General features: G+C 51.9%; 1 protein-coding gene across 1 annotated transcript in view; it reads left to right on the forward strand.

Moving 5' to 3' along the window:
* The first annotated feature begins 424 nt into the window (after nucleotides 1-424).
* FRMD7 (FERM domain containing 7) overlaps nucleotides 425-11,774 on the forward strand; it is an 11,550-nt gene continuing 200 nt past the window's right edge. Inside the window, 13 exon segments of the mRNA XM_010185502.1 lie at nucleotides 425-481; nucleotides 5,525-5,629; nucleotides 5,992-6,034; nucleotides 7,312-7,345; nucleotides 8,032-8,129; nucleotides 8,253-8,367; nucleotides 8,565-8,712; nucleotides 9,848-9,943; nucleotides 10,231-10,394; nucleotides 10,557-10,625; nucleotides 10,721-10,796; nucleotides 10,965-11,446; nucleotides 11,448-11,774. Of these exon segments, the coding sequence (XP_010183804.1) occupies nucleotides 425-481; nucleotides 5,525-5,629; nucleotides 5,992-6,034; nucleotides 7,312-7,345; nucleotides 8,032-8,129; nucleotides 8,253-8,367; nucleotides 8,565-8,712; nucleotides 9,848-9,943; nucleotides 10,231-10,394; nucleotides 10,557-10,625; nucleotides 10,721-10,796; nucleotides 10,965-11,446; nucleotides 11,448-11,774 (1,814 nt within the window).

Here is an 11,774-nt window from a genome sequence, read left to right on the forward strand (position 1 = left end):
GGTGACTTTGTCAGGAGCTGCTCAGCTCTTCATCCCCGGACCCACAGCACAAAGCGTGGGCTCGTGTTGCCCTCACCTTGCTCCCCACCAGCTGTGAAAGCTCTGTGTTTTTCTCAGCCACTCGTGCAGAGCTGCGACACAGCCTTAACCTCTGTGCATAGACTCATAATTCACAGGAGGAAAATACCCTTTAATGCAGTGGTGATATTTAAACCAGGGGAGGTATCAGTATTTTTTCTTCAACTTATTTGTAGTCATTCAGTTCCTTTCCTGCAGCCTCCGCGCCACATCTGTGACTGCAGCCGTCTCCATCCAGCTGAGAGGGAAATTCAGCGTGCAAGAGGAGTCAGGGCTCCTTTCCTGGCTCAGCGCTCACATCGCAAGGACACCCGCTCCTGCTGCACACCCAGCCACATGCTCAAGGATGCTGCACCTCAAAGTCCAGTTTCTGGATGACTCCCAGAAGATCTTTGTAGTTGATGTAAGTGGGTATTATATTCTTATTTAAGAGTTTTTGTGGGTTGGGTTTCAGGTTTTTTTCTGGTGCTAATTATTGAAGTCATTGCTGATCTGAAGGATTGTGTGGTCTCTGACAGCTTCTGTTTTTCACCTTTTAAAACAAACAAACAAAAAAGGCAAAAAAAATCAAATCCAAAACAAGAGGTTATGGCACTGATTGCTAAGGGCCTTTCGGCACCAAGACACTCCTGCTTTTCTCTCTTATTTGCATTATTTACAAAGAGGGGGGAATGGTTTTTGCTTGTCTGGTGGTGTCTTTTGGAAGCTGGGTAATACAAAGTGATGTTCTTGACAAGTATCGAGTTCTTCTGTCATTTGTCTGGCTGCCAGTATAAGCATTCAACAAGGAAGAAAAAATCAGGGAACAGAATAAAGAGAGGATAGTTAATCAAACTACCCCTGGAGAGAAACATCTGCATGCATCTCTTCCTGAGCATTTGGCTGAAAAGAGAAACTGTGTTGTTCAGAGAACAGTGGAGGAAAGAAACCTCGCTGTATCTTATTTTCTGCATAGCAGTGTCCCACAACAAATTGTTGTGGGACAAATAACAACATTATTGTTGTTAATAACTCACATTTAATAAATACTAGCTCTGAATATTGACTGCTGAATAGGTTTTAAATGTTAAGTATTAGATGTTAGATTATATATGTGTTTACATAGATAACTGAAACTAGATATATCCTGGTTATGTGTTAGAGACACATCTTTTTACAAGTGTGGTTGAGCATATACTGTTGGCTAGGATTTGATAATCACAGTAGCTAATTGAATTAGCTGATTCAAGTAGACCTGTTCTAGCAGTTGTCATCTCCTATGGGACCGGAGTGTTTTATATAAAACCTTTTTTTTTTTTTCAAGTTCTGTTACACTTCTTAGTCCTGTCCTTTGGTTTTATAGCATAGCCTGAGATCTGCTCGATTTTGTACATACTGCTTGATTTCTTTGCAATAGCAATTTTACACAAAAGAGCAAATTTTAAAAAGTAAAGCAATTGACATCACTTGGCACAGAATGGAAGTAGTTTAATTAACGTATTCTAGACCTAGAGTCAGTTAAAGATGGGAGTAGCAATTTAAAAATGCTTCTTTTCCACATTGATCAGATCAGGGCACAGTGAGAGACAATTTGAAAGATGCTGCTGGTACAATATTGCTGCATTTTATTTCCATCTCTGCTTTCTTATTTCCCCAGAACACCTACAGCACTATAGCTCTGCACGACACAGTATTGCAGCAAATAGCTTCCATTAGAGGAGCTCTTGGTCATTTCCTTTTTTAGCATGGAGCTATATTGGAAACCCCTTTCAGGCATTTCATGCATTTGATGCTGTAGCACCATAAATGAGTAGTTGAATTAATGACTCCATTGTAAAAGGACTGCTTTGGGCTAAATTTTGAGCAGCTATTTCTGCTCTTCCTAAACATTTCCTGACTTTGGAAAGCTCTTCTGAATGTGCAGTACTTCACTATAATGGGAGGGAAAAAGACAAAAGAGGGAAAAGACAGCGCGCCTGATTCCCCCTCTGCCTTGTGCCCAGCATCCACAGCAATATCCACCTCGTGTGGGGGTCCCTGCTGCTGGCACCACGGCAAGGGCTGATTTCCAGCTGGGCTTCAAACGGCAGGTTCCTCCCTGGGAAGGCTTCTGCCTCCATCCTCATCCTCACTGACAGCCGGGACCCAACGCCCTCCCTGCAGCAGCCAAGCTCCCGGGATTTCCTTCAGGCAGGGACTGGAGGTTGTTCCCAGGATGGCACCCACAAGCCAGGCCTGAGTCCCCGGGACAGGGGAAGGCAGGATCCTGGCACATCTCCAAATGTCCCCTGTTGTGCCCTCTCTGCTGAGCACCCCAGGGCTGAGCCGTGGTGCGGATGGGCTCTCTGTGGGACACTGTAGGCCATGACAGCGAGCCCTGCACCTTGCACTAGGAAACCAGGGTCCCCTCACCCAGCATCCAGGCACACGGACAGTGTCAGGTCAGCCTGTAATGGCTCTTCTGTACTGAGAGGAGATATTGCAAAGGTGCCTCCCTTCTTCCTTCCACCCTGGATACCTAGGGCTGTGACCTGACATGTGCTTTCAGCAATCAAGTCGCTATTTTTCTCTGGAAAGGGTTTAAACGATGCAGCCCTGAACCCGGGCAGCCTTGGGAGCCCTCCCAAAGCAGCACAGAAAGATGAACCACTTTGCAACCTGGGCAGATAAAGCCTGGGCATCTCTGCTTATGGAATTTGCTACAAGGCAAGATTCAGCAGAAAGGGAAAAAAAAAAAACAAAGAGAACACAAAGCAAACAAGCCCAGAGGTACTAATTTCTGGGGCTGAGTGAAGGACAAAGTCTCCCATGGTCTTGTGTCCGTTATAATGAGGAAGACGAGAATTCATTGAGAGGGGTGCAGAGCCGGCTGTACATGGGCTGGTCCAGAAAGGGTATAGGGGTGGTAACTTTTGGTGCATGTCATGGCAAGCCAGCCACAGCCATGCAGAAGACACTGACCTGGGGACATCTTCCAAGCTGGTAGGAAAAGATCACACTAAATCATAGAATCACAGAAGAACTGAGGTTGGAAAAGACCTCTAAGATCGTCAAGTCCAAACATATCCCTAAATGCCACGTCTACACGTTTTTTGAATGCCTCCAGGGATGGTGACTCCACCTCCTCCCTGGGCAGCCTGTTCCAGTGCTTGAGCACTCTTTCAATAAAGACATTTTTCCTCATATTCAATCTAACCCTCCTCTGGCGCAACTTGAGGCAAGTTCCTCTCATCCTGTCACTTGTTCCTTGGGAGAAGAGACCAACACCCACCTCACTACCTCCTCCTTTCAGGTAATTGCAAAGGGCGATAAGGTCTCCTCTCAGCCTCCTCCAGGCTGAACACTCCCAGTTCCCTCAGTGGCTCCCCATAATTCTTGTGTTCCAGACCCCTCCCCAGCTTTGTTGCCCTTCTCTGGACACGCTCCAGTGCCTCAGTGTCCTTCTTGGAGTGAGGGGCCCAAAACGGAACACAGGATTTGAGATGCGGCCTCAGCAGTGCCAGGCACAGGGGAAGGATCCCACCCTGGTTCTGCTGGCCACACTATTGCTGATGCAGGCCAGGATGCCATTGGGCTTCTTGGCCACCTGGGCACACTGCTGGCTCATGTTCAGCCGGCTGTCGACCCGAACTCCAGATCTGGGCTGTTGCTCCCCCCTAAACCACAGACCTGAGTGCAGCAGCCTGCGCTATGGGGAATGCTGCAGAAATGTGACTTTGCCATTGGAGCACAAGTGCTGCCAGGCCATCCTTTGGGGACAGGTGTGCATGTCCCTGTGTGTCACATACGTTGCTGTTAGCCTCTGGATGTGCCTTGCACTTTCCCACCCTGCCTACACTTTCACCACAGGGTGCTAACCTGCCTGTAAGTGCTAACCTGGCCCTGCAACACCATCAAAGGCACATTTAGGGTCGGCTGTGGGGTGCCCAGCCCCACATGTCACAGTCCTGCCTTGCACTGCACTCCTCTGGCACAGCCCTGCTGCTCTTGCCTGATGCTGTCCTGAGCACACCTCTACCCCAGTACTTGGGGCCTCGGTAACCCCCCCACATCCCCAAACCCAGGATGGGGCACCTGCAGGCAGCACTCTGCAAGGGGAAAGCCTCTGCTTTCAAGGCATCCCCTGCGTGGCAGGGCTGCAGCACCCCAGCGAGCAGGTTTTCCTGGGCATGGAGCCGCTTGTCTCTGCTGCCCCAGGCAGTGCTGGGCTGGAGGGAAGCAGGTCGCTCCCAGCAGACATGGTTGGTAATAACCCAGTAAGAAATGCTTGTCTGTCCTGGCTGCCTGACAAAGGCCGAGGCCTTTCATGCTTCAAAATTCTAGCTTGCAAATCAACATTTATAATCGTTTTAATTACCATTGTGATCTAGTAATTTTGAGGAGAACCAGGAGTGCTGCAGAGCTAATGCTGTTATTACGCTATCACTTTTCAGCAGCCTTTCAGCATGGAGCCAGCAATTTCATCCCAGGAGAAGCCGAGAAAGGTGGTTATTAGTGTGCATCGCTGCCAGTGCCTGGGGTCCCTCCCGTCCCTGCCGGGAGCAGCTGCTGGTGTGGGGAGCTGCAGCCTGCCTTCACCTCCAGCACCCAAAGTGCTGTAACGTAGCAGCTGGCTGACCCTTGGATTGCTTTTACACTAAGCCACGCTCAGTTTTTTGTCTGCTTTTCCTGAGCTGATAAAGGAGCAGTCCGGTTTTTGCTGGGATGTGTCACTGCCAGGTTAATTTCTGGAGCGTTTTTCCAAAGTCTGGGGCCTCCTGGACTGCTCCCTAGCCGTGTCACGCAGCAAAAAACCAAATGTTTCTGTTTACTGAGAATAACTACAGCCTGGTGTAGTTCAGCACATAACGCCTCTTAATTAATATTGCTGAAGTGCATGGATGACCCAGGGCCCGAGGCACAGGATCTCTGCGGGATCCTGTTGCTGTTAATTACCATTAACCATAATAGTAGCTCGTCCCTGGCTCTCCTGTTGCTGGCTATCGGGGCACACGGGCTGGCTGTGCAGGTTTGAGGTGTGCTCCCGTTTGCTCTTCATTGAGCACGTTTGCCATAGCCGTCCCTGGGGCAGGCAGATCCTTGTCCCAGGGTTCACTCACTGTGCCAGAGAAAAAGCTGCCCGGACAGTCATGGTTGCAAGAGGTGAGCCAAAAGCAAGATTTCTTTCCTCTTCCTTTTCTTTCTGGTTTACATTCCTTAATAAAGGAGAGAAGTGATGAGAAGGAATCTGATTTCCAAGAGCAGAATTAAGGGGCATGCAATGTGCAGTCGTGCTGACCCACATGCTAAAACCAACAGCATTCATTGAGTAACATTTTGAAAATCAGGAATTGGAAAAATCCCACAGCTCCTCTTGGGGTGAAGGCAGGGAGCTACAACTTCTCCTGAAAACATCTCACTGAAATCCCATCGCCACTGCTGTCAGCATTGCCTAACCCACTGCTTCCGTGGTGTGTTTGTTCGCTAGCAAAAATCCTGCGGAAAAGGGCTCTTCAACCTCACCTGCAGCCACCTCAACCTTGCGGAGAAGGAGTACTTCGGGCTGGAGTTTTGCAGCCAGGCTGGGAACCACGTGAGTGTGGGTCATGGTGTGGGGCCTCGGTGCTGCGCCGTGCCGCATCCTCGCAGCAACCACCCGTGTGGCAGGGGCTTGCCTGAAATACCAGATGGGAAATTTCAACTGAAAGGTTTGCCGTGATGCCAAAACCCCCTTGAAATAGGAGGGGAGCCACAAGCTTTTTGGCAAAGCCCTGGTGACAGTCACGGCCCATGGGGCTTGTCTGTAGCCACTCGGGCAGGGCTGCCCAACGGGACAGCTTGCTGCAGCAGCTGAGCCAGACATTTTTGTGTTGCATTATAACATGATGCCACTGCTTCTGTTCCTCTTATCTCTTGTGTTGCTTATTCACCCAGTTCTTCATTGCCTTATTGCAGGTCTGGTTGGAACCACTAAAACCCATAACAAAACAAGTCAAAAGTAAGTATTTCAAGACTAAATTTCTTCTAAATCACTGTCAGTGCCAGATTAATGTGGGCACATTCATGCTTGGGGACAGGGGCTGTGGTTTCCAGTGTTTACCTGAGCTCATGCGATAGCGTGAGGCAGGACAGGATTGTCTGAAAAGACAGTAGTCCACATAAAATCGTGTAGAAACACTGCTGCCTTTGCAGTCTCCTATCTGCACCATTTCAGGCTTGAGCTGTTAATAACCTGGCAGAGGAGCAGGGGTGGCTGCGTGCTCCCTGCGATCCCTCCTTTCCCCTTTGCAGCTCGTAGCATCCCAGCACGAGCACTGTGTGCCTTGGCTGCTCCTTACCAGCCCCCAGTCCCCCATGCTGCTGTGCAGAGATGCTGCGGGGCCTGACCTGAATTCAGGCTCAGCATCTCCTGCCGTGGCCATGACTGACGTTAACACAGTGACCCTTCCAGCCCCTGCCTGTTTTGACCCCCACAATGAACCAAATTACATTTTTCCCACAAACACAATGGCTGGAAGGTGGTTGAGAGCATGAGCTTATGCGCCCAGTATTCACATGGGGAAGCTGCAGTGCAGTGTTTGCACTAATTTCCCTGTAAGGGGAAAACCTGATAAAGAGCCTCCCCTGTCTGGGTGCATCATTATCTCAGGCATCCTTTTCTTTTTCCATGTCCCTTCTGGCGTGTCTCTTCAGGAGCCCCTGAGCCATCCTTCAGTGTCCTGGGACAGTCAATGCCCACAAAATTGCCTCCCTCACTCCATGCTCTTTGCCTTGGCTGCTTGCTCTCACTCATCCCATGAAAAAGCTTTGCCCAAACAGCCTTCTGTGGAGCGGGCGCATGCCAAGTGTTCAGAGAGCTGAGTTTAATGTATGTGTACATGTATGTAATGCACATATATGTGGTGTGATGTACATGTACAGCCTTGCTATCGCTCCAGGGAAACCCCCACCTCCTGGCATGGGTCTTTTGCAATTTAAGGAATTGCTGGGGAATTTTCTCATTAGTGTTATTTAGGTGTCAGACACCCCATAAGACCACTGGTAGCACTGGGAGTCTGGACAGGCTGGGTTTTGGGGGCAGGCTGGAGTCTCTGATGTTTGGGGTTTCCAGCCCTGATTTGTAAGGATCCAGAGTAATTTACTCTGTAAGGAGGCAGCATGTGTGAAGAGAGTTGTAAATGTTCTCAATAGACACGTAATAGAAAACTTATGAAGGTGTTGTGTTTTAAGATCCTAAGGAGGTTCTTTTCAAATTTATGGTGAAATTTTTCCCAGTGGACCCCGGCCATCTGAGAGAAGAGCTGACCAGGTATAGTACTTGTTCTATTACTTTCTTACCACACAGTCCTGCAGTTTTGCAATTGTGAAACGTGTTTAATTCCTTATCTTCATCCACCCAAACCCGTCTGTGAGCAGTGGTTATAGGAAGAGCTCTGTACTTTACGAAACAAAAACTGAGAGAATCTTTTCTTGATCCTCTGTTTTTAAACAAAATCCACTTGAAGGTTCAGCCGTCTTAAGAGGCTTCAATTTGTTTGCTGCCAAACGCTTTAGCAGTTGGGCGCTGAGTCTGACTTTGCTCAGTAACTTTAATTTTATTTTTAAAAATGACATTGTTAGCTCTTATATTTTAGAGAGAGCATTGTGAACAGGAACTAAGAATAAAACTAAGACAGTGCTTCTCCAGAACATTTGCCCCAAGAGACGCAAATGTCCTCCAAAACATAAAGGAATGTTAACTCTGAAACCTACTAATGGGCATTTCAGTGGCAAGGGTGTACTGATCATGGTGGTGCCCAGCTGCAGCCTTCTGCAGGGGCTGCATGCTCCTGCCGTGACCCCGTGGACCTACATCCCTGGGGTTAAAACATGGGCAGGCAGAGGCATGGGGACGGCCAGCCCCACCTGCAGCAGAGCCTCACAGCTCACCCTGGTGCCTGGCTCTCTGCTGAGCGCAGTTTTCCCCCCAGGGCATGCTCCTTTCCCCCTCCACAGGTACCTCTTCACCCTCCAGATCAAGAAGGACCTGGCCCTGGGGCGACTGCCCTGCAGTGACAAGAGTGCAGCGCTGCTCGTTTCCCATCTGCTGCAGTGTAAGGGCAGGCAAGTGCCTGCGGGGATGGGGACAACCGAGCATTGCTTTCACCATGCAGCAAGGGTCCTCCACTAGAGTGACCCCTTGCTGCCTAACCCTGCTCTCCCCATGTTCCCCACAGCTGAGCTGGGTGACTTCCATGAGGAGATGGACCAGCAGCACCTGGCGACCCACAGGTACCTGTTCAACCAGGAGTACCTGGACAACAAGATCATGCACTACCACCGCAGACACAGGTAAGGGCTGCCCCACACCACGGCTGCCCACCCAAAGCACGTGGCAGGCGCCTGCCAACAGGACCATTCCCATGAGCAGGCAGGGCCAGCAGTGAGGTGGGTGTGACAGCAGGTGCACATCCAAAATGGCATTTTAATAGCCATTCAGTGGCCACCTTCCTCACTATTGTTGCTTCCTGGTGTGTTTGTGTCTTCAGTGGGAAGACACCAGCCGAGTCGGATGTTCAGCTGCTGGATGTGGCCAGGAAGCTGGAGATGTATGGGATTCGCCCTCACCCTGCCAGCGATGGCGAAGGGACGCAGATCAACCTGGCTGTGACACACATGGGGGTGCTGGTCCTGCGGGTGAGCCTGGGGCTTGGGGAGGGCACCCAGGCAGGGTCACCTCTTCCCAGGGACAAACTTTGTCCCCACTGTGTGTGCTAAACCCTCTCAAATCCTGTCAGTGGGAGTGTGGCCTGGCAGACCTCAGGTGTGGGGGTGATGCTGTGAGGCACAGCTGTGAGGCACAGCTGTGAGGGGGGAGCATACCAGAGCTGGCTGCGTGCTGCCATGCCCGCCCTGGCTCTGTCAGCCCTTGTCATGGTGAGCGCAGCAGCGTAAGCACCACAGGTTACACGGCTGCATCACTCGTGTTCGCCGTGTAATCTTTCAGCGAAAATAGCCGCCTCACGTCTGTGCAATTGCATAACGCTGTAATTACGGCCTAGCTGCAGAATAAATACAGACTTCCTCGCAGCCAGCGTGAAGCAGCGTTTGCCTCCCACACTGGCTAATTTCAACCTGGGAACATCTCGGCAGAGCAGAAAAAAGAAAAAGAAACCCTAGCTGTGGGTCTGCTGGGTGTCCTAGCTGTTCATAATTAGTGCTGCCAGACCTGGTTATTTGTTCAGAGCTATAAACACCCCTCACACATGATTAGAGCATCTGTAAGCCCATTAAAATCTGGTCCCTCCCAGAAAGCTAAAAGGGTCTTGGTGCCACAGCATGGTGTAATGAAATTTTACCTGGTCCTGCTGTGACATCAGCGCTGTGTGGCTGTATCTAAATTGATGCATAACGATAATGAGGGGTAAGGGATGCCAGCAGCCTGCTTTAGCTGGTCTAAAGGCATCAGAGTGAGTTGAGTTCTACTATGCTTCCAAGCAAAGGAGAAGAGGGTCTTATTTCTCCTGAGGGACTGGTTCTGCATTAACTCATGTGATGTTCAAGCTGGGACAGGGAAGACTTTCTGCGTTGCCCTCTGTGAGGTTTCTCTTGGCATCCTGGAATTTTACAAATAGCTTCAGAAGGCAGAGTTAAGCCCTGAACCTCGATTTCCACTTTGGGGACCAACTGATGGTGAGGCGGGTCAAACACTGAATCCCTTCCCCAGACCAAGAACTGCACCAGGGTCTCAAGCAGTGTCCTGTGGGCTCATCGTATTTCTGTATTCCCAGCTTGCCCCATCCTGCCGTAACTGCTGTGTCTGTCCTTGCAGGGCAATACAAAGATCAACACATTCAACTGGTCCAAAATTCGCAAGCTGAGTTTCAAGAGGAAGCATTTTCTCATCAAGCTACATGCAAACATCTCTGTGAGTACCATGCTCCAGCAGCTGCCAGGCTCAGGAGCAGGCAGCTGTGGACTGAAGGTCAGCCATGCAAAGTCCCTGATTTCGAATAAAATCCGTCCCTGCCACTCATAGGTGATGCTCCCTCCCCTCGAGTGTGGCATTTGTCACTCCTGTGTACCCAGCAGGGTGACACTGCACCGCCTGGAGCCACGGGCAGTCCAGTGTGATCCCTGTGGGTGTCAGGAGGGCAAATGGCAGGGCCTGGCCCCATACCCCTGACACGGGCTTGCTCGTCTCTGGCCGCGCAGGCGCTGTGCAAGGACACACTGGAGTTCACCATGGCGAGCCGAGACACCTGCAAGGCTTTCTGGAAGACGTGCGTGGAGTACCATGCCTTCTTCAGGCTGTCTGAAGAGCCCAAGTCGAAGCCCAAAGCTCTGCTGTGCAGCAAGGGGTCTAGTTTCCGCTACAGGTAAAGTCCCAGGGGAAAACCAAGCCACCAGGGCCAGGCAGGGCACAGGGACAGCTCTGAGCCTCCCCTCAATGTCAGCCCTGGCTGGGTGCGAGGGGATGATGCCCAACAGCTGCTTTTCCTGGCTTATGGTGCTTCTCACACCTCTCCCTCCATGTGCAGCGGGAGAACGCAGAGGCAGCTGCTGGAGCATGGGAGGAAGGCGAAGATGAAGAGCCTGCCCTTTGAGAGGTACTGGGGAGCATGGAGGGGGGCAGTGCCTGGGCTGTGGGGTGGGGAACAGGACCCTCCCGGCCACACGCCCACTGATGTTCTTGGCCTTGCAGGAAACACTATGCATCCCGCTATGACGAGAGGCAGTGCCGCTCCTCCCCGGACCTCCTGACAGATGTCTCCAAGCAGGTACGTCCCTGTGGTGTGCCTGGGGGTCTTGGCATTACAGCCCCAGCTGGTGGAGCTCAGCTGGAGGCCAAGCTAGGCCCTTGGCTCTGGGGGCTCACTGCCAGCCCCACTCTGCCCCACTGCCCAGCTGGGGATCTGGGCACCCACCCACCCTCTGCTCCTGCTCAGGTGGAGGAGCTGCGCTTGGCCTATGGCAACCGGAGCTCCTACCATGCCAACGGGGTGCATGCCTCCGAGCCCACACTGGACAGCCAGCGCCGGAGCTCTGCCGTGGAGGTGACATTTGCTGCGGAGCTGGAGCGCTCCAAGCCTGAAGCACCCCCTGCCTTCCTGCCACACTCCAAAAGCTCATCTGCCTTCCCCCTGCTCTATGCCGAGCTGGAGCTGGAGCGGGCATGGGAGCCCACTGACCTCTTCACCAGGAATCCCTTGACGTCCTTTCGGCCCCACCACCAGTTTGCTGGAAACAGTAAGAGCACCTCAGTGGGCAACATGCGAGACGTGAGCGCCCGGCCACTGGTGTACATGGATGTGCCATGTCCCCCCCCCATGGCTGCCCCAGCCCCGCAGGTCCTCTTCTACCTGGACAGGCCTCCACAGCCCCCGTGCCACCCACCAGCACATGGTGAGGATGCAGCAGGACCACGCAGCAAACCCTGCCTGGCAGAGCCCAAGCGGGACCCAGGCCGGGGAGTTTCATCATGAGGCCACATGCATGGCAGCGGGCACGAGAAGGGCCCCAGCAGGAGAGAACAGGTCGCTGGCTCGCTCCTTTGATTACGGCCTTCAGGAGCAGCCTCCCAAGCGGTCTTGGAGCCAGTCGGACATTAAAACCATCCGCTTCCCCTACAGCTCTGAGTTCAGGCCCCTGGGACCATGCCCTGCACTGAGCAGCAGGAAAGCAAGTGTCTTTCGGCATGTGCCGGCTCAGCAAGGGCTGGCGCTGGGGCTGCGGCACTCCGCTGAGCGCTATGTGGG

The sequence above is a fragment of the Mesitornis unicolor genome, unplaced genomic scaffold (assembly GCF_000695765.1).
Source record: "Mesitornis unicolor isolate BGI_N332 unplaced genomic scaffold, ASM69576v1 scaffold13625, whole genome shotgun sequence".
NCBI lineage: Eukaryota > Metazoa > Chordata > Aves > Mesitornithiformes > Mesitornithidae > Mesitornis > Mesitornis unicolor.